Consider the following 22,402-nt stretch of genomic DNA (forward strand, 5'->3'; position numbering starts at 1 on the left):
TACATGAGAACCAGCTTGGCTGACACCTTGGTTGCAGGCTTATGAGATCCTAAGCAGAGAACCCAGCTAAGCTGAGCCTAGAGTCCTGACCCACTGAAATGGTGAGATAATAAATATACGTTGTGATAATTTGTTACACAGCAATAGCGTTCAATGTCCATTCCACATTTCCCAGGTTCCCTTGCAACTAGGATTCTGGATGTATTATAGGCTAATCTGATGCACACTCGTGAGACTTGAATGACAGAAGGGAGTTGGAGGCTATGCTTCTGCCATTTCTGCTGGGAAACATGGTTGTGAAGATGTTTGGTTGTTCTAGCGCAATTTAGTCACTAGCTCGTGGGTACTGAAAGGCGTGGCATCTATTTTGCTGGTGTAAATCATAGCAGGTAGAGCATGGTTCAGGAGGTGGCAGCTGTAGTGTTGGTTTTTTATTATGGCAGTGGGAAGTAGCAGTTTCCTAATCGTAGAAGAATTAGCAATTCCCTTAGTGGCTTCGTTCTGTGGTGTAGCTTTGGAAGTTGTTCTTGAAAGCTCAATTTAGAGTCAGTCCTCTTGATAATTCTGTAAGCCACTTAATGTCTGGTAATAATATTTTTCCTGCCTAAACTAATTAGAGTGAATTCTGTTCTCTGCAACTGAACCTTAACTAATATAAGAGGGAAGTCCTTAAGTGATAACTGAGTTAAGTGTAAATAAAAATGCATCAAAATAAATAATAGTACTATCTTTAAGTAAACCATTTTTCATGTTTATTATAATATTTATTTTTATAAAGACAAGTAAAGCCACCTTATCACATATTTAATTTAATGTATAAGGTATAATGCATTGGTTCAGTTTGACACAACTAGGTAAGATTTTTTAATATTAAGAACAACCCGTTTGCTTAACAAGTTAGCAACTAGAAAACTATGTGTTCAGCTTATTTCTCTTGCAGACTCAGAAAATAAATGTTTGTCTTTTTAACTTACATTTATAATCGTTTTGCAACTCAAAAATCTCTTTAAGTATTCAATTTTAATTAATCTAGGCTAAAATACAATACTAAGTAATCTTCAATATTGACTTTAAAATTATATCAAATATTAATAACATATGTTCTTAAGAAAGTATCTTTTTTGTAAGTACAGCTGACAAAATACTCAACAAGGTATGTGCAATAGTGTCTTTATAAGCTTAGAGCCTTGTGTCTTTCTAGAGCTATTGTAGTATAACTTACTAATCATTGCATAATAACAGAGGTGTGATAGTTTAACATATAAACGATTAACTAAACTTTAAAATTTGGACACGCTTTGAGCAAATCATTTCTGAGAAAAGGCATAGATGCTTATTTACCAACTATCTCTTTAAGTGGTAATTTCCTTGAAAAGACAAGATTGACCAAATCATTTTAAAGACACTACTAGTAAGTGTTTGGCCAAGGCCAATTTATGAAATTTTCAAAGGGTCAACCTAAAAATTCTTGAGTTTCTCTGAAAATAACATACTCTATGGTGATGAAGCCTTCTGTGTTAGGCCTTGTTCACAGTGGATTCTTGCCAAAGGCTGACTATACCAATTTCTTTCCAGAAAGGGAGACTTCTTGGGTCACTGTAAAGGATGTCTACTCTTTCACTGTTTCACATCTGAAAAGTCAAAGGGCTTAAAACCAAAGACTTTTATGAAGAAAGAAGCCACAATGGGTGATTTCTCCCCACATTTTCCTAAATCAATTGATTAATAAATTGCTCTTGTCAGAAAGAGCAAAGAAGATTGAACAGATGTGATTTGCTTGTTTTTTTTTCTTTAAAGTGCTAACAAAGCCCATTATTTCTAAATGGACTTTCATTGTATTGACTGAAATATAAGCAGCATAAAGTATATAGAAATTACACATCTAAATTAAATAGTCAAAACCTTTTAGATAGATGCCAGCGATTCTATACATCACCTTAACAATCATTACACACAAGTACACTTCATGAACTTGCCAGACATACAACAATTTGGTCTATCTAATGTAAGTTAAAACATAACTGATGAAAATCCAAAATCTAAAGCTAGAACCAAAGCAGTCGCAAGCTACTCTGAGTCAAGTGCGACAACAGCAGTGCTCAGAAGAATTTCAAGTTATTTCTCAGTCTAATGAGAGACAATACAGTTAGTTAATTGAACTATTTCTTAATCCTTCTGAAAAGGTTTGCTTTATCCAGCTTAAATCCAAGTCCAATATTGTTTTCCCTTTTATCGGCCTAGAGTTTTGAGTTTCTGATTTGTTTTTATCAGTATCAGAGTTAGAAGTGAGTCAGTAGCTTCTGAACCGCTCAGGTAGGGTGAATGCAGAAGTTACTAAAAAATCATTTATTATTAGAAGATTGAATGAGATTAACTTTAAAAAGTTAATATCATTTCAGTTAGATAACTTGAAAATGAGGCCCTCATATGGTAATCTTCTAGATAATTAAGGCTATATAGAGCTAAGATCCTGGCTTTCTAAACCTTTCTAATAAGACTGAGACAATTCAGAAAGTAAGGTTTATCGATTCATATCAGCATCACTAATGCTCAAACATAACAACACATTTTCAAAATCATCATATGTAAATAGCAGCACAAACTAGTAATCTCCCTACTAAAAGTGACATGGTGGTGCCCTCTGGTGGTAACATTTAGCATACTCCCCTAATATTGCATATCTTGTGAAATATAAAAAGCACATTTGTATTGGAGAATATCAAAATTATAGAGATTACCACAAAGGAATGAACTATTGTGCTTCCAAATATCTTTTTTTAACCTTCAAACACATGGGTAACAAGATAAATCCCTGATCCCTACTCCCAGGAATCAAGTGGATAGCTACAGGAATCTTGGTAAACTTGTCTATGATAGGCAATTCCTGTTAAGATATTTACATCTTGGTTCTAGAACTTAAATGAGAGGTTTTTGCATTTTCTAGTTTGGCTTTTACATCTATGGGTTTCTCAAAAAATCTCACCAATGCTGGTTCGTTCAACAAAGAGGCAAGAATCTGTTCGAATGCAAATGACCACTGAGGTTCTTCCCTGAGAGAGGAGGGATCTTTCTCCACGCAGCTCTCTGTTTTCTCCTCACTGGATTCTCCAGAAGCACAGACTGTACCAGAGAATCCTTTGGCTGATGATGTAGGGCTATGTAGTTTCCTTCCAACTTCTTCCATCCTGAGCAAAAGGCTGGTTACAACAGCAATGGCTTGATATAATGACTCTTCTTCAGGGTCCCCGTGAAATAAGTTATATAGGGTCTTTGAAAACTGAATAAATTGTGACTAGAAGACACAAGTTAGAAATATCACATTTGATAGTAGATTTAGCAAATATAAAGAAAACTTAGAAGTGAACAGTATTCTATTTAGAATTTGTAGGGGGGCTGGCCTGGTGGCGGAAGCGGTTAAGTGTTCGCGCTCCACTGCAGCAGCCCGGGGTTCGCCGGTTCGGATCCCGGGCGCGCACCGACGCACCGCTTGTTACGCCATGCTGTGGCGGCGTCCCATATAAAGTAGAGGAAGACGGGCATGGATGTTAGCCCAGGGCCAGTCTTCCTCAGCAAAAAGAGGAGTATTGGCAGATGTTAGCTCAGGGCGAATCTTCCTCACAAAAAAAAAAAAAAAAGAATTTGTAGCATATAACTTTCACCATAGAAGTTACAAGAACTGATGATTAATCCCCAAATAAATCTTGGTTCTAGAAAGATGGGTATGAACCATGGAAAAAAATTCCATTTAAGTCTTCTCATTTGTTGCCTAATAGCAGTACATTATATACATGTCTTATATATATACAATAATTCCTCGACAGTTTACCTGCCAGCATTCCTTCAATGTTAGGTGGTACTTTTAATTAGGCAAAGTCCCATATTTGCCTACATGTAAATCATTCATTCATTAACCAATCTTAGTGACAGGATTAAGAACGATTTTCCCTTGATCTCCCCAAAGGGCTAGAGTGGGCACTCGACTAGGATGACTTAAATTTAGGGAAGAATGTTTTGAGACCATATCTAATAGTACAAGGTAGCACTAAGGAGTCCATTTGGATATGTTTCTCTTTAAAGGCTGAGGTGGGACCCAAGAGGAGAAATAAACTAGTTTGTTTGCTAATTGCCCCTAGATAATCCATAAACATTCTTAGAAGATATTTGCCAATTAAAAAAAAAATCCAACACAAGAGTTCTATAAGTCAATTATCCGAAGTTTATCTGTAAATAAAAAGCAAATTCAAAGGATATACTTCATAAAAATATATTGTACCAAACTTGTAAGTTTTGTTTTTCTTTCTTCCTTAGTCTGCAGTACTGTTATAAAACCTTTAGAATAAATATATCATATTGATTCATTTAAAAAAGTGCTTATTCAACTAACTATCAAATTACCTAGTCCATTGAGAAATGCTAAGTTATTTGATGGTTCTCAGTTTGGTAAACCTCTGGGAATCCTCAGTATCTACACCAACAGATTTCAATTAAATATAATATACACTGGCTGAATAGTGTGTAAGAAAGAGATGGATTTAGAATTGTGTCAATAGTAGTCATTAGCATTGTTTGAGCAGGTTCAAATACAAGATGATTAGGAACCAGGCTGTGACCTATTTTAGTAACTTCTTATTCCTAGTTAGTACCTAGCACTAGGGTGTGTCATCCTAGTAGGCACTAAAAAAAAGTATACTGAACTGAATAAATGAACATTTCCAATAAAGCTGGAAATAGAAAACACTGAAGCATATGTTATACATACATATTTTATGTGTGTATATCTTTATATGTTATACATACATCTTTTCTATAGGTACAAATGTTGTCATAGCAGAGGAACTATACTGAAACACCAGATGCATTTAAGGGTTTTAGAAAATCATTTAAATTTTATTAATTAATAATTAATTTTATCAATTTAAAAAATTTTCTCCCACTCTTCTTGCTTATCTGAAACTTACAGAGAAGATACATACATTATTTAACTATTTTTGTAATAACGTTAGCTATTTTAGAGTTGGATACATCCACATTCATTAAAAAAAGAATCTAGAATTTTTTCTTTGAAAATACTGTACCTGATTCATTCTTGGTAAATCCTTAATGCTTTCTTCTTTTTTGAAAAGCTCATCTTGCCACTGACTTAGATATGCTTGAATATCAACTTTTCCTTTGTCTGAATGAGGGGAACAAAACCATTTCTTAACAAACAGCCCACTATAGTTTCCCAAATCTCAAAAAGAATAGTTATGATTGAAAAATATTTCATTGAGATATAAGATTCCACCTTTTTTAATCCAGGAAATGATCTGAATTTACCTTTTATTTCACTCACTGACTCTCAGAATACATTCTCCATTTCCATTAAACTAAAACTTTTACTTTGGGAAGGTTGGGAACTAGGGAAGACGTGAAGAGAGAGGGAGAAGGATGCATTTTAGATTAAACAGTACACTGTGACTTGATGATGTAAATTTCACGTAGACGTTCTCATGCATACTTTACTTAGTTTAAAATAGCTTCTATATGATGTCCTCAATACGCAGATACCAAAGTGGCCTATGGTGGTTCTTTTTCAAAAATTCAAAACACTACTTATTAATTCATTCCTTTGAAGAATTCAATCAAGGTGATATTAATGTGACTTTATTAATAATTATTTAAGATCCCTTGGAAAACTAGGTGGATATACTGAAAAACTTGGGGAAGCTGTCATATTTAAATAGAGCTTCAGCAATTAATCATTTTTCTAACTAAATGTTACTCAAAAACATAAAAAGAACGATGGACTTTTGGAGAACAATTTGACAGCCTCTATCAAAATATTAAATGTGTACATTTTTGTGACCCAGCATTCTCATACCTCTATGAATTTATCCTATCCTAAAGAAATATGTGTAAAAGTATTCTAAAACATAAGTATAAAAATGTTTTTTGCAGCATAGTTTGCACTATAAATAATTGGAAACAACCTAAAAGTCTATCAATATTGTGCTAGTTATTGAAGTAAATTATGGTACAACCAAACAAGGGAATACTCTGCACCCATTAAAAAGAATTAAGATAGACTCAAATGTACTGATGTGAAAAGATGTCCATGATATATCGCAAAATCAAAAAAGCAAATTGTAGAACAGTATTCATGGAATGTGTCTTTTTTTACAAAGAGAGATGTCTATATATGTTTGTGTATACATAGAAACAGGTCTGGAAAGGATGTAGACCAAAATATTTTCACATTTACTTCAGGGTGAGGTTGGGGGAGGGTATGAGGACGTCTGTACTATTTAAATTTCTCTTACAAGGATTATCTATTACTTTTGTAATTAAAAATAAATACTTTCAAAATAAAAAAAATTAAATGAATATAGATCATTTACTATTATATTTTCTATAACTTCTGAGACTTAAGTATCAAGAGAAGAAAGAATAAATTGTTAAACTAACACAAAGAAATTAAAAAAGCTCTCAGGACAAATCAATAGCCTTTAAAGGAAATCCACTTTTCCCCTTTGTGTAGTTAACCCTATTCACCAAAACAATAACTTAATAAACTAAATGATATTCCTAGATCATAGTACCTTTTTCAGGGCTGTTTTTTACTGATTCTGCTTCCTTCTCATTTACAGGCTTGGAAACTAGGGGAAAAGAGAGCAATTGCATTTTGTAAAATATTTAACAAATACCTTTTGAAAATAAAATAATATTTTATATAAAGACTTACAGCACATGTTATTTTCTTCAATTCAGCAAACCAATTTTGGCTGACCTGACCTCCTATCATTAGAAGACAAAGTATTCAAGAACTTTTATGGAAAAAAGAACACTAGGGGAAAATTCACATGAAAAAAATCATAGAAGGAAGTATACCAAATATTAAGAATTTGTTTCTGGGTAGTATTTTCTTCTTTGTGACTTTTCCTCAAATTAAATTGTATTACTTTTATTATTAAGAAAAAGAAAACATACTGGAAGTCAGAAGACTGAGCTACTAGTCCTGATTGTGGCAATAACTTGTGAAATCTTGCACAAGTCACTTCTCCTTTCTGGGCCTCAGTGCCCTTATCTATGTAATTAGGAGACTTGACCAGATGATTTGTAATGTCTCTTCAAACTTAACGTTCAAACACTAACATATAACAATCATAAACATACGTTCGTTAATCAGGACTTACCCCTCTATAACACATTCATATTCATGAAAAAGAAGCAAAGGACACAAAAATGAGCTCGTGAGACTTCCAACTTATGTCTTGGACACAGACTCATCCCTGTCTCCTACACCTACAGTGAATTATAATAAGTATTCACTGTTTGAATAACAGCTATGACCTTCAATCATCAAAGATTCTATTGTCTTCATTGTATTTTAACAAGGCATGAAAATGGTCTGATACATTTTAGAATTTCTGCAACATCAGTAGAAACAAAAAACATTTTTTATAATTCTCCAGTAAATCAAAAATTCCATAAGTCAAAACCCAAAATGTAGTTTAGTTAATCAGTCAAATATTTATGGAGTATTTACCATACATTTAGCATGGTGCTAAATGCTATAGTAGCACAAAAGAAGTATAAAGTATAGTTAATCCAAATTTCACTAGTGGTAGCTGGGCAAAGAATATTTAAGCCAAGAAGATCTCTATTAGTGACTAATCATCAAAACAGATATATTTTTAACAGATAATTACCATGGAGTTGACTGAAATAAAGTAATTCTTCCTCGGAAAGTTCATCTGCCTTTGAAGGGTCCTTAGATTTCACTTCAGTATAAGCTGAAAACAGACAACCCAAATCACAGTTACTAACAATGAGGGGCAGAGACGGGTCCTATAATGGGTCAAGTAAATCTGGGGGCAGAGAGTTAAACAAAGGGTCTCTGTAGAAGAAAGACATATGTGCAGGAATGTGGAAGTGGTACTACTCTACTATACAGCAAGTAACAAGAAGTACTTGATCACTATGAGTTCTATTATTTCTCCTCCTCGCTTTTTAATAGTTTTCCAAGAGCCACTACAAGTTGAAATAAGAAAATCTGGCATTTGGAAAGCTCCAAAAATGTGACTTCAGTCATTTAAAAACATCTTCAATAATAAGGAAAACATGACGTTGAGTGCTCTAACAGATACACAGTATATTTTATATTTTTGGTCCCTCTACTCAAAGCATATTCATTCCATGGCAATATTAGACATTCTAATGGCAATTTGCCTTGACAATGTCAAGTCCTTCATAATTAAATTATTAGGTGGTTTGTCTTTCATTTTTAATGCTATGTTTGTGATTTGAGTGTGTGAAGGGTTAAAGATGGCTTTTAGATTTTTAGGCTGGTAAGGAATGGTTCCTGGCTATCCTGGGAAGGCTCTAAAAGAGATCCCAGGTGTAGCTTTAGACAAATTAAGAGGTGCTGTTTGTTTTTGTGAATTACCCTATCTAAGTTAAAAGGTACTTTTGCGATGTTCCTTTGGTTTAAAGCCTAAGACTGTTTTCCCAAAACACGGATCAGGCCTGGGAAAGGCAGCTTCTTAAGGTCAGAGGGAAACACTTAAGTAAACTGGAATGGTGTAGTAACACTGAGGCAGTATGGTAGAAGAGAAAAAACCTGAGCTTTGGAGTCAGACCTCAGTTTGAATCCCAGCTATGTAATTTATTAGCTATGTGATCTTTGGCAAATAATTTAATCTTTCTGACCCTTAGTTTCCATATCATCAAAATTGGAAGGATAATACCACCTTCCAGGGATATTGTGAGGATAAAAGAATGCATGTAAAGTAAATGCCTTGATAGAGCAAGTGCTCAGTAAATGGTAATATCCCTGCTGCCCGGTCTCATTTTTCTGAATAATTTTGTAGTATTTCACAAGTTTGGCAGTTTGTCTAAAGTTAAGTTCTACTCTCTAATGACAACAACAACAAAAATTCAACATTATACCAATATTCAAATGATAGGTAGTTCTTATACACAAACTATTTATCATTAAAGTGATTGACCACTAACAGGAAGGGAACTTGTGAACCCATCTGTTACACAGATTCTCTTCCATAGATTTCACTGTAACTAAATATCGGCAAAAATACTGGAAATATGATCCATGGGCCACAATGAAGCAATGACCTTATGTCATATTGAAAATTATGTTATTTGTTAAAATGGAATTATACTTGTAATTATACTTATTAAAATGGAATAAACTCCCGTATATCATTAAAGACTGTTAAGCTCTTACCTGGAGGAATATGTAGCTTAAAAAGCAGCTTAAGCTTCTCAGTAAAACTTCCGTTGTACATTACGTCTGTTCAAAAAATTCAATTGCAAATAATCACATATCAAAAGAATATTCAATCAATTCCAGCAATACAGATTAATTAAAATACAGACATTAGCCAGGGATTAAGATTCAGAAACCTTCTGTTACTTAAGCTAACAGTTAAACCACCCAGTTAGCCAGATTCTCTCCTTCACGTGTATAAGCAAAATACCCTTTATCAGAGGGATAAAATGCTCTCCTGCTGATCTCCCTTCCCTCAACCTCAGAGTTTTTCTTTTGAATGAGGCCTTATGCCTCAGTTAAGGAGAGAACTCCTCTTTAAGGGGAAATGTCTGATAAGAAAGCATGCTGGGGTGTCTGGAAAAGCAAAGGAACAATAAAACTGGTGGACTATCTACAGGTACAACGTGTTTGTTGGATATTTCTCTACCACTTTTCTAGGCTATGTGGTTGGATTTTTACTGAGGGGGACATCCTCCTGAAGCATCCCTGTGCCTGAATGTGGGAAAATCGAAACATTTTCTTCCTTCATGTTAACCATTAAAACATCCATATCTAACAGCTCGCTTTTCTGAGAGGGTTGGGCATAATGAGACCAATATACTTAGATTTAACAACTAACAGAAAAAGGTCCAGTTATTGCTAACGCTGGAGACAATATAACTCAAGCTGATAAAATCAGACTAAATTGGCAATAATAGGCAGTAGTTAGTATTTCTAGGGGTACCTTTATATTTTTTTAGAAAAGAAAATTATTGGATATCGTCCTACCAATTGCAGAGGAGAATTCTTTGAAGTTTACAAGGCAGTCAGAGTTTTCATCCAACAATCTGAATGTCCATAAAGCTAGTGAGTCTCTGTTTGCAGAATGAGCCCATGGACTCAACAAGTGATACAACACTCTGAACTGCTGGCAGTCAATCTGATACTGTTCCAAATATGGCAGACTGGGGTCATGGTGCTTCAATACTGGGCAACTCAAACACCAATAATAAGAAAAAAAAAGCTCTTTCTATTAAAAAAAAATAAAGAAGGAAAGTCATTAAATCAGACAAAGTAATTTCATAAGATTTTTTTTCTTTTAAACATGTCTACTAAAATAATTAAAGATAAAATATTTGAGTGGCTATGGTAAAATTCTGCTAAAAGAGTATTATTTTTCATTTAAAGAAAAACAACAGGGCCAGCCCCATGGCTTAGCGGTTAAGTGCGTGCGCTTCACTACTGGTGGCCCGGGTTCAGATCCCAGGCGTGCACCGACGCACTGCTTCTCCGGCCATGCTGAGGCCACGTCCCACATACAGCAACTAGAAGGATGTGCAACTATGACATACAACTATCTACTGGGGCTTTGAGGAAAAAAAAGGAGGAGGATTGGCAATAGATGTTAGCTCAGAGCCAGTCTTCCTCAGCAAAAAGAGAAGGATTAGCATGGATGTTAGCTCAGGGCTGATCTTCCTCACCGAAAAAAACCACAAAAAACAAAAAACAACAGTACCTTAAAGATGACATAAAGTTCATCCAATTCATGAAGGCTCAATTTGACATCTTGCGATACAACACGCAACTTTGAAAAACAAGTAAAAGCAATTTAGAATTTAACACTTGAGTATAGAAATTCTCTTTGAAACCATTTAGAAATCTCCCTCCACCAAAATAAAATATTTTTCTTCTAACTTTTTAAAGGAATAAAGAAAGGTAAATGCACTGATTTTGCCCTTAAAAAGGTTGTACATAGACTACAGTTCAATTCTACTCTGATATATACTTTGACCTTCATCTCTTCATACCCAGAAATCGCTGCCAAAGGACAGCCACTTAATGTCTATAAATATAAGCAACAGTATTCTAAGACACATTCCATATATTCTCTCTTGCCACACAAGCAATTTGTTAAGTCATCATGTGGGGTTGTCATTAAACACTTCAAAGGCATTGGGAGACGTACATTCCCCCTCTGTGGCAAAAAACGTAATCCAAGAAGTAATAAGCTTAGAAAATATGTAAGTTTATCTTGTTCCATGAAGAATAAGCACTAATGGCACAATAATTTTGGTATTTAAGAAACTTAAAAAGGAAGGGTAAAGATACAGGCTAGAATTAATGAAAGAGAGCAAATTAAAAAAAAAAAGTAGACTCAATAAATAAAACCAAGGAGTTGGTTAATTGAAAAAGTAAGTAAAGTAGACAAATATCTGGCAAGTGTGATAAAAGAAAGCACAAATAAATGTCATTGAGAAGGAAAAGGATAATATAAACATAGATATAGAGGCCATTTAAAGTGTTCAGCACATAGAAGGTAGCATTAAATTCTTGTTGAATAAACTCAACAAGCTTTATATCAATATATCTGAAAGACTGGATGAAATGGATAATTCTCTAGGAAAATATAAATGATGAAAATGAACTCAGGAAGAGCAAGCTCTGAATAGACAGAACTGAAAAGGTAATCCAAGATCTGCCTCCCATCAAAAGGCAGCAGACGCAGATGGTTTTACAGGCTCATTTCTTCAAACTTTCAGGTAATAGATAATTCCTATGTGATCTAAACTATTCCAGAGCATAGAAAAATATGACTTATTCCAAAATTCATTCTATACATGAGCACAATGCTGATAGGAAAACTAAAGTTAGCAAACACAAAAAAAAGAAGAATGTTAAGCCAATGTCACTTTAACATAGATATAAAGAACCTAGCTAAACTATTTAGCAAAATTATCAAAGCAGAATATTAAAAGAATAATACAACATGACCAAATAGGATTCATTTCAAGAATCCAACAGAAGTCTAATATTAGGAATTATTTAATATAATTTATTATAATAAAGTAGAAAAATGTATCATCTCAAGATATAGAAAAGTCATTTGATCAAAGTTAACACTGAGTATTGATTTTTTAAAAATGTCCCAAACCTCTTAACTTAGAAATTGAATGAAATTCTTTTATTTGATAAAAGGCATCCTTCAGAAATCAACAGCAAACATCATACTTAACAATAAAATACTGGAGGCATTCCTATTAGATTCAGGAATAAGAAAGGAAGCCTGTGTCCACTGCTACTATTTAGTACCTCTCTGAAGATCCTACCCAATACAATAACAAAAAAACTAAAAGAGGTATAAATATTAGGAAGGGTCAAAACTCTAAGACTAGAAATGATATGCCCGTCTACTCAGAAAATTCAAGAAATTCAACCGAAAAAATATTAGAATTAATGAGAGTCAGTACCATGGCTACTTAAAAAAGTAACATGTGCAAATCAATAGCTTTTACATACACAGCAATAAACAAATTAGAAAATGTAAAGGAAAAAAGATCTCATTCATATTAGCACAACACCATAAAATACATTTGTTGTCATTAGTGCCATCGAGTCAATATATAGGTATAGATAAACCCAACAAGAAATATATATAACCTACATGATGAAAACTACAAATGCTTACTAAAAGACATTTAAAAAGACATCATTAAAGTGGATATTAAAAAGGAATTTTAAAAGCCTTAACAGATTTCAAAATGGACTATAAAGCCACAATAATTAAAACAGTGTGGTGGTGTTGAAGAAAAAAAAGACTCCAGAAATAAACCCATGTGTATATATATAAGTATTTAGCATATGAAAAAGGCAGAGTAGAGTATAGTAAGGATAGACTATTCAATAAATGGTATTCAAACAATGGAGTGCTTCAGTTGGAAAAAAATACCATTAGAGTCCTATCTTACACTATACACAAAATACATACTTAAGGTGTATTAAAGATCTAAATGTTAAAAAAAACCAAAGCAATGCCAGTACTATAAGCCAATATGAGAATGTTTATAAATGATATAATTTTGCATAGGGAAGGCCTTGCTAAGTTTGACATGAAACCCATACAACACGTAAGAAAAAGAGACTTGACTACATAAAAATTTGAAATTTACATACTATGAAATATACCGTAAAGAAAATGAAAGAAACAACAAGATTGGGGGGATATATTAGCCACAAATATAACTGACAAAGAATTAATACCACTAATATAAAAAGAGCTCCTACAAATTAATAATAAAAAGACAACCTGATCGAAAAATGGGCAAAGGCTTCCAATAGGCAATTAAGAAAAGAAATGAAAAATGCTAATAAACATATGTGATTACTGAAATGAAAAAGTGAGATCTGATTTTTTATCTATCAAATTGACCCAAATTAAAGATTTTTAATATAGTCACGAGTCGCTTAACAATGGGGACATGTTCTGAGAAATGCATGGTTAGGCAATTTCGTTGTTGTGAGAACATTGTAGAGTGTACTTACACAAACCTAGATGGTACAGCCTACACACACCTAGGCTATATGGTACTAATCTTATTGGACCACTATCGTATATGTGATCCATCATTGACCAAAATGTCATTATGTGGATCATGACTGTATCTGATGTTAGTGGGAGTGTAGGGCATTCTTACACACTGTTGGTGGGATTATAATTTGGAACAAATGTTTTGGAGGATAATTTGGCAGGCCCTGTCAGTTTTTAAATGGGCACACTGTTTGACCCAGCTTCCACTTCCAGGAATCTACCTTATAGAAACACTCTTAAAAATGTGTAAAAATAGATATATAAGGATGTTTACATAAGGTATTACTTGAAAGAGCAAAAAAAGTAGGAGACATATTAAATGTATCAACAAGGCATATTAAATAAAGTATAGCATATCCATACTATAGTATATTATTCAGTATATTAAGAAAAGTGAGGTAGATCTTATGTACTTATATGCAATGACCATAATAGATTTCTGATCGAAGTTGCAGAACAAAGTGACTTGGTATGACCTCATTTAAAAAACTATATTATTCCCCCTCAATACACATACACATTTATGCGTACAGATACATAGAAAAAAGATCTGGAAGGATATATGCCAAATCATTTTAATATTGGTTACTCCTGGGGTAGGGGAACTTTGCCTTTTTATATTTCTATAATGTTTAAAATATTTACAATGAGCATGCATTACTTCAGTATTTTTTTAAAGTTAATATATAAAAACTAAAACAAGGGGGCTCTCTGCTACTTATATCACGGTAACATCACTGAATTATTTAATTTGAATCTAAACCTGGAATCTTCAGAAATGTTGATCTTCCCAGATTTGTATCTCTGAGGACTTGGCCTTTAAGCAAGTAGGTTTACAATAACAATACGTGCTCAGGATGGCTTAAACAGTACAGAAGGATATATATAGCAAAGTAAAACTCCCCCTCTTCCGACCAGCAATCTATTAATCCCACTCACTAGAGGCAACCAATATTAACAGCTTCTTATGTAGCCATCCAAATATTAAAAAGGAGAGTATTTAAAACACACTGCTTTACACCTTTTTCACTTTATCTTAGGCATCCAAGGATAATTATATATATTAGCAGCACTGACTACTATGTAGGTCAGCTGTTCTCATTGATGAAGCACATCACAAATATGTTATGCTTAAATGCCTACATTATAGCATTCAATTTGAAGGTCAAATAACACAAAACATATTGCAGAAACTAACATAAATCAACCAGAAGAAAATAACATTTCTTCTCCAAAAATTTATGGTAAGCTAAGCTGTGGCAAGAATCTAGCTCAAAAGTTTAGTTATTTTCATTTTCTTCACAGGAAGTGATAATTTTTTAAAGGAAGTTGAAGAAAAAATATTACTCCAATTAGTTTTCCCCCATTGGGCGCATACTCACCACATTCTGCTTTGTCGTTTCTTCTAGGGTCTGTATCACATACAACCTATTTCGACAGCGCATGCTGTGTATATCTTCATAGCGAATATTACCATATTTCTGCAAGAAATATGATTTCAGTGGATACTCATTCATAATAAACATCCACTTCTCTTACAATTGAATTTCATCAGACTCAATTCTCAGAGGCCTTGGTTCTATTTCTAGTTATTTTCCTAAGTTGTTCAGTGATTATGCAAATTTTCACCTCCCATGTTTCAGTTTTTCTATATATTCACTGGAGAGAATTCCATCTACTATATGTCTAGACCAAGTACAAGAACATTGGTAAAATTCTTAGACTCTAAGAAGAGAATAATTCTCACCTTTTTATATAGTGATAGATATTTAAAAGTGGTCATTATTTGTGAAAGCAAGTGAATATCGTTTCATTTAATGAAAAGCAAACTGAACAGAGGAGGCTATGTAACCTAGGAACAGTTCACAGAACTGATTTTTAAAGTGAAGTCGGATTTTAAATTATATCTTTACTTGTATTATTACCTTACTCTTAATATACCACTAGAAATATAACTATAGTATTAATTATTTTAAATATGCTATGTAATTATATTTATGGTATAAAAAAACTTACCTCATTTGACTCTCTAATCAAATCTGTAATATCCACTCTAACATGACTGCTTTTTTCATCACTCACATTTGAACCCTGCTGAACACTTGAAGGCAATGGGCTATCCTTATTAGTGACATTGTCAAAAAACCTATCCAAAAGTGATAGTAATACAAGAATTAGTGGAAATAAAATGCAGAGAAAATGACAGCTAATTTCTCCCTAGTTAGTCAGAGGTTAATTTCAACTGAGAGGACAAGGGACGGTCATACGAAGAAGTGAAATTTGAAGATGGTTGGGAATCAGGAGGACACGGGATGGGGGAATGGTATGGTGATAAAATTATTTCAGAGGCAGGAAAGAGAACATGAAGGAAGAAAATAGGCCCAGAGAGTACTCAGCAAATACCACATAGCCCAGTAAGGATGGAATATAGGGTATGTAGAAGCATGTAAGGAGAAATAAGAAAGGTACACTGAAGACCTAATATAGAGAGTTCTGAATGCCAGAGTGAGGTGTTTATATTTTATTCTGTATATAATGGGATTTGATGCACCATTACAACAGTTGCCCAATCAAATATTCATTCATTTAGCATATACATACATAGTGTGTATACACACAAACACACACACAAACCCACACGTGCTCCAACACAAAATAGCATTCACAGAAAATGCACTAGGAAAATAAAGCTCAGCCTACCTGATTGAAACCACTTGGAACTAGAACAATTTCCCCCACTGGATATTTAACATTATTATCAACTACCCTTTCCCCCTCAAATTACTTTTACACAGCAACACTTTATATTCAAACCGGGACTATGAAAGTCCCAGCATAGTGAATCAACAATATTAGTGTAAATGTGTATATAACCTAGTGGTTTACTTCAAAGTGATTTACTTTTGTTATATTCTATTTGAAAACAGAGGAGTGGACTTTAGGCCTAGCCTTTTCATTCAACTAGCTTTGTAACCTTGGGCAAATTGTTTAAAGTTTCTAGGGCTCAGTTTCCTCATCTGTAAAGCAAGGGGATTGAACAACATAATCTCTAAGGGACTCTCCAGATTTAAATGTTATAGTTCTTACAGTACCTGTTTAAAGCTGTCACGGCTTCAGCATCATCTTTACATACCAGCAGTTTGTCTAAATTATAGTCAAGTATTGCCAATCCCAGTTGTAAAATGGCCTTTATTCCATCATAGAAGAAACAGTCCACCACATTCACTGCACTTTCAATAGGTAGCACACTAATAAAAAGTGTGAGGAACCATGAGAGAGAAACTGAGGAGAAGAATGTCATATCAGTCATGTGTTCTGTCAGCTGGGGAAGGTGATCCCTGATAAGTTCTTCAAAGACTGCCTGATCCACCAAGGCACCTGGGAACATAAAAAGAAGTTTAAAAATGAACACCTTTCAAAGGGACTTGTTTCCAATACCTTCCCACTTCTATTAGTATGTTGATATATCTCATTTCTCTTCCTTAAATTATGAACTTCTTCAGTGCCTTTTCTATATGTCACACATCTCTTTATCTGCTAGCAGAGTGTCATGCATCAAGAAGCACCTGAAAAACTCAATTCAAATTCATTTAACAGTTACTTCTTGAATCTTTATTATGTGAAGAAACCTGTAATAGGTGGTATAAGAGATACACCAATTAATTAAATGGTCTCGTCTTCAAAGAGCTTAATATCTAGTAGAACGTAAGATAAATACAAAAATAATGGTAACAAAAGACAATACAATCAATGACTTAGCTATGATACTAAAGGCTTGTGAGGGCACAAAGGAGAGATCACCTATGGTTTTAAGGTAGGGGATCACAGATCTACAAATATTTGATGGCTAAATAAAATATTATACAATTAATAAACTAAGAACTTGATTCTTCTTTCAAACCTTGTAAATATCTACACCCTTTCATATAAATGTGAAGATTTTAAGCTGATTAAAATCTCTCTCTCATCAAGAAACTACTAAAAATTTTCCAGTAGTTCTGGATGCTTCAGATCACCATTGTTTTAGCAATACAGAGATAATAAACTTAAAATTTCTATTTTATTAAGAAATAGACCAGCTACTTTATTTAAAAAAAAGCAACATATTAAATAATCTTTCCAATCATATATTCAGTACAAAAAGCTCTTCTCTTGAGCATGTCAGTGAATGTGACATTTTGATATTGCTTGCATTTTGTGTATTTCAAACCTAATTGCTCAGTTCTTCCATTTGATAGGTAATTGGATAGACAAGAGACATATAAATTGTTTAGAAAACAAATATGTGTTTGTATATGTGTATATGTGTTTTTTTTTTTTTTACCAATGATTCGACGATTAAAATAATCAGGCAGCATTCGTTCACATACAGCAACCAGAAGCCAAAAAGCTTCTTCCTCTTTTGCATACAGAAGCAACACTGAAGTCAAAATGTTCATTGCCTAAAATTCATAAAAAAAAATATTGCTCAGGTAATAATCACATTTCTTCTTCAAATAGTAGTTTTCAGCAATAACAACTATGAGAGTAATCATAATGCAAACATGCGTACTCTGAGCCAGTCCAAAGCAAAACAAAGTGAAGTCAGGCTATCATTTGCTAATCAGTTATTTTATACAGTAAATTCAAGGAAAATAAAGCAGTAATATCATGAATATAGAACATAATAAGTAAAACTTCTCTAATTTAGACTAATTTCAACAAAAAATCTTTATCGCAAATCTGGAAAAAAACATAATTTTCAAGGATATACTAAAATTAGAGAAACAAACTTCATCTGTATTTTCAACTATCTACAGGAGAACATCCCTAAGATGTCAATCATCCTCAATTGTGTCCAAAACTAAACATCTTATTTCCCCTATTAAATAGGATTCTCTTCTTTGCTACCCTAATTTTGATCATGCTAGAAACCCTTTGTCTGCCACAAATTGCCACATCCAATTCGTCTTCATATCCTAGAGTTTCTTCTTATAAAATGTCTTTTAGATTTGCTTTCTCCTCTCTATTCCCACTACCACCCTAACTTTCCCTGTCTTCTAATCTATCTTGCATATAAATGTCAGATTACTAATAATAATCATTATTATTATTTTTTTTGGTGAGGAAGATTAGCCCTGAGGTAACATCCGTTGCCAATCCTCCTCTTTTGCTGAGGAAGATTGGCCCTGGGCTAACATCTGTGCCCATCATTCTCTACTTTATATGGAACGCTGCCACAGCATGGCTTGACAAGTGGTGCACAGGTCCGCGACCAGGATCCAAACCTGTGAACCCCAGGCCACCGAAGTGGAGAGTGTGAATTTAACCACTACGCCACCAGGCCGGCCCCCAGATCATTTTTATATACCATTTGGCCACAGCCTTTATTATAAAGGTAACAAATACAGAATTTGGAAAGAATGGAGGAGTGTAAAGAAAATTAAATCTCCTGTATCCTACCTACCCAGAGACCACCACTGTTAACAAGTTGATGTATTTTTTTGTGTTTTTCTTCCTTCCCTTTTCTCCTTCTAAAATTTGGACCAAACTGTACATTAAAGTTTGATTTTTTTCACTTAGCATTATATTATACATTTTCAATGCCATTAAATATTTCTTCTAAAACAGTATTTTTTGTGACTGTAAAATAATCTAATAAATTGACAATACTATAAATTATTTAACCATTATACTGTTGTTGGACATTTAGGTTGATTCCAATTTTTCCACTATTATATATAATACCGCAATGAATATTTTTGTATATAAATCTTCATCCAAGTGTTTTACCATTTTCTCGGGAAAGATACATAGAAATGAAATTATTTGGTCAAAAATATTATTTTTAAATGACTTAATATTATTGCCAAATTGTATTTAAGAAAGACTGTACCAATTTATATTTCTGACCAATAGTATCTGAATGTTTATTTCATTGCTCCTTTGTCAATACTAAGAATTGCAATAATTATAATTGTCCTTGCAGATTTGATAGTGAAAATGGCATCCGATGGTTTTAATTTGAATTTCTTTGAAGTGGAACTTTCTTTTTTAGGCTTTATTATCAATCTGTATTTTTTGTTTTGTGACTAATCTTTTCATATCCATTGCTCATTTTTATATTTTAATACTTTTCTTATAGATTTGTATATTAAGTATGTCAGTTCCTTGCTAGATCTGGCACAATATTTGACCTCAAGCTCAGTTTTTACTCCATCACTTTCCTGTTCAAGAAGCCATAATGGGAGGGGGTGTCAGTGAAAATGGCAGAGTAAGGCCCTCTGGAAATGCTCTCCTCTATAAAAGCAACAAGAACACTGGCAAAAATTGTCAGAATCAATTTTTCAGAACTCTGAAAATTAACCAAAAGCTTACAGCAACTCAGGAAGCATTTATTTAATAAAATGGCTGAATCTCAGTTAAAAAATACGAGCTCTGTGGCATTTTAAATTGCCCTATTCCCATCCCCACTCCTCGGCTTCACAGTTGCCTTAAAAACCAATACTCAGCAATCATGGTTGGAAACCAGCACCTAGTAGCTACCAGAGGGAACAAAATGGGGTTGGAGCTCCTTCACAGCCCCATTTTCAGAAAATTGTCATTATTTGACCTGTCTGTTGGTTCCCTGGAAGACCCCACTTACAAGGCTGTCGTTATTTGACCTGATACAGAGCTCACCCAAGGCAAAGAGCCTTCTCCCCAGAGTGTTCCTTGAAAATACTCAGAGGCAGTTGTTGAACATGTGGTTGCCTGAGGCTGTGGATAACAGCTGGGCCAAACAATAGGCTAATAAAGGTTTAAAATGAAAATCTGGGGAATGAGATATCCATAGGGGAGTTTGAAAAGCTCTGACATATTCCTAGGAATCTAGAAGGCCATGTGTATGATATAGCTTTATGCATGCCCAGAGCTGTATGTATGCTCAGGAAACAACAGAAAATGCCCTAAACTCTCACCTCTGGGTAATCTTGAGGCTCGGTCCAAGAAGGAAGTGACAGAGAATAGAAAAAAATAGGGAAAAAGTCAACAAAACCAAAAGTGGGTTCTTTGAAAAGATTAAAAAAAAGATTAAAAAAAACTGAAACAGCTTTAGGTAATCTAACCAAAAAGATAAAAGAGAGACAGAGAGAAAGGACTCAAATTATTAAAATCAGGAAATAGAGAACATTACTACCAACCTTAACAGAAATAAAAAGGATTATAGGGGAATATGATGAACAACTGTATGCTAACAAATTAGATAACCTAGATAAAATGGACAAATTCCGGACAAAAAAAAAAAAAACTACCAAGACCAACTCAAGAAGAAATAGAAAAATCTGAATAGACCTATAACAAGAGATTGAATTAGTAATGAAAAAACTTCTCACAAAGAAAACTCTAGGAACAGATGACTTCACTGGCAAATTCCACCAAATATCAAAGAAGTAACACCAATCCTTCACAAACTCTTCAAAAAACAGGAGAGGAGGAAACACTACCCAGCTCATTCTATGAGGCTCTGATACCAAAACCAGATAAAGACATCACAAGAAAACTATGTATCAATATATTTTATGAATATAAATGCAAAAATCCTAAACAAAATACTAGCAAACTGAATCTAGTAATATATAAAAAAGATTATACACCAAGACCCAGTGAGATTTATACTGAGAATACAAGAGTGGTTCCACACATGAAAAGTAATCAACATAATACACGATATTAATAAAAGAAAAAAATCACATGATTATCTCAATAGACACAGAAAAATCCTTTGACAAAATCCAACACCTTGATTTTTTTTTGGGGGGGAAGGAAGCCAAGATGGCGGCGAAGGCAGACTCTGAACTCACCTCCTCCTGCGGACACAGCCAATTTACAACTACTCGTGGAAAAATTATCCCTGAGAGAGAAGTGAAAACTGGATAAGAGGAACTCCTGCAACAATGGACAATCCTAACTGAGTTAGAAGAGGCAGAAACTCCCTTCTGGAGAGGAAAAACGCCGCCTTCACAAGCCACCAGGTTCACGGCCACCCGGGAGCAGCCCACAGGTATGCAGCCTCCCTGGAGGAGCGGGGCCCTGAGCCGGGGAGGGCCCCCGCTGTGGGCATTTTGTGGACCCAGCACAATCGAGATGAGTGGCATAATATCTGACTTTGCCTGCTACTAAAACATTGGGGAGTACCCCCAGAAAAGCTGGTTCACAAAGAAATTAAAACCGGCTCTTAAAGGGCCCATGCGCAAACTCACCCATTTCAGAAAGCAACCTAAAATCACCAGAAAGAAAGGTGCACAGTGCTTTGGTGAAAAGAGACTCACCTGATAGGCCCTGAGTGCATCCCGGTGAGAGGTGAGACCTCTCCAGGGACTGGGGCATTGGCGGTGGCCATTGTTGTGGCCTGGTGTGGGCGTGCTGACACAGACTCCATTGGAGTTCTCCCTGGGGCCTACTAGCCCAGGGTCTGGCCCACCTGCTAGAGCACCGATTTAATCCAGCTCAGCCAGAGCAGGCAGCCCACCCTAGAGACTGGCCCCACCCAACAACAAGCCCTCAGGCATCTTGTGGGCTTGCATAGATTGGTGACTTGATTCTCTGCAGCCTGGCAACTGAGCCGACTTCAGTGGGGCAGGGCGTGCACAAGGAGCGGGTGGAGAGTGTGGGGCGGTGGTGGAGTGTGTGGGGCTCCCACCGTGGAGAGACTGGGTACACTTCGGGAGGTCCGGGCACACACAAGGGGCAGGACTGTGTTGACTGTGTGTGTGGACCTGTGGGCAGCAGGGCATGTCAGCTGCAGAAGATTTGTGCTTCTCAAAGACCCA

General features: G+C 34.7%; 1 protein-coding gene across 3 annotated transcripts in view; it reads right to left on the reverse strand.

Annotated features, from left to right (window-relative positions):
* Nucleotides 1-735: 735 nt before the first annotated feature.
* TBC1D8B (TBC1 domain family member 8B) overlaps nt 736-22,402 on the reverse strand; it is a 66,390-nt gene continuing 44,723 nt past the window's right edge. For all 3 annotated transcript variants that reach the window (XM_087426716.1, XM_087426715.1, XM_004440447.3), the window contains exons 11-21: nt 17,938-18,055; nt 16,706-16,991; nt 15,630-15,759; nt 14,996-15,094; nt 10,764-10,832; nt 10,037-10,277; nt 9,224-9,289; nt 7,689-7,772; nt 6,579-6,635; nt 5,076-5,173; nt 736-3,292 (exon numbers count right to left, since the gene is read on the reverse strand). In XM_087426716.1, coding sequence (XP_087282842.1) covers nt 2,897-3,292; nt 5,076-5,173; nt 6,579-6,635; nt 7,689-7,772; nt 9,224-9,289; nt 10,037-10,277; nt 10,764-10,832; nt 14,996-15,094; nt 15,630-15,759; nt 16,706-16,991; nt 17,938-18,055 — 1,644 coding nt within the window. In that variant the 3' untranslated portion in view covers nt 736-2,896. The remainder of the gene's footprint in view (nt 3,293-5,075; nt 5,174-6,578; nt 6,636-7,688; nt 7,773-9,223; nt 9,290-10,036; nt 10,278-10,763; nt 10,833-14,995; nt 15,095-15,629; nt 15,760-16,705; nt 16,992-17,937; nt 18,056-22,402) is intronic.

This window comes from Ceratotherium simum, chromosome X (assembly GCF_057802395.1).
Source record: "Ceratotherium simum simum isolate JZ-2026a chromosome X, ASM5780239v1, whole genome shotgun sequence".
NCBI classification, from domain to species: domain Eukaryota; kingdom Metazoa; phylum Chordata; class Mammalia; order Perissodactyla; family Rhinocerotidae; genus Ceratotherium; species Ceratotherium simum.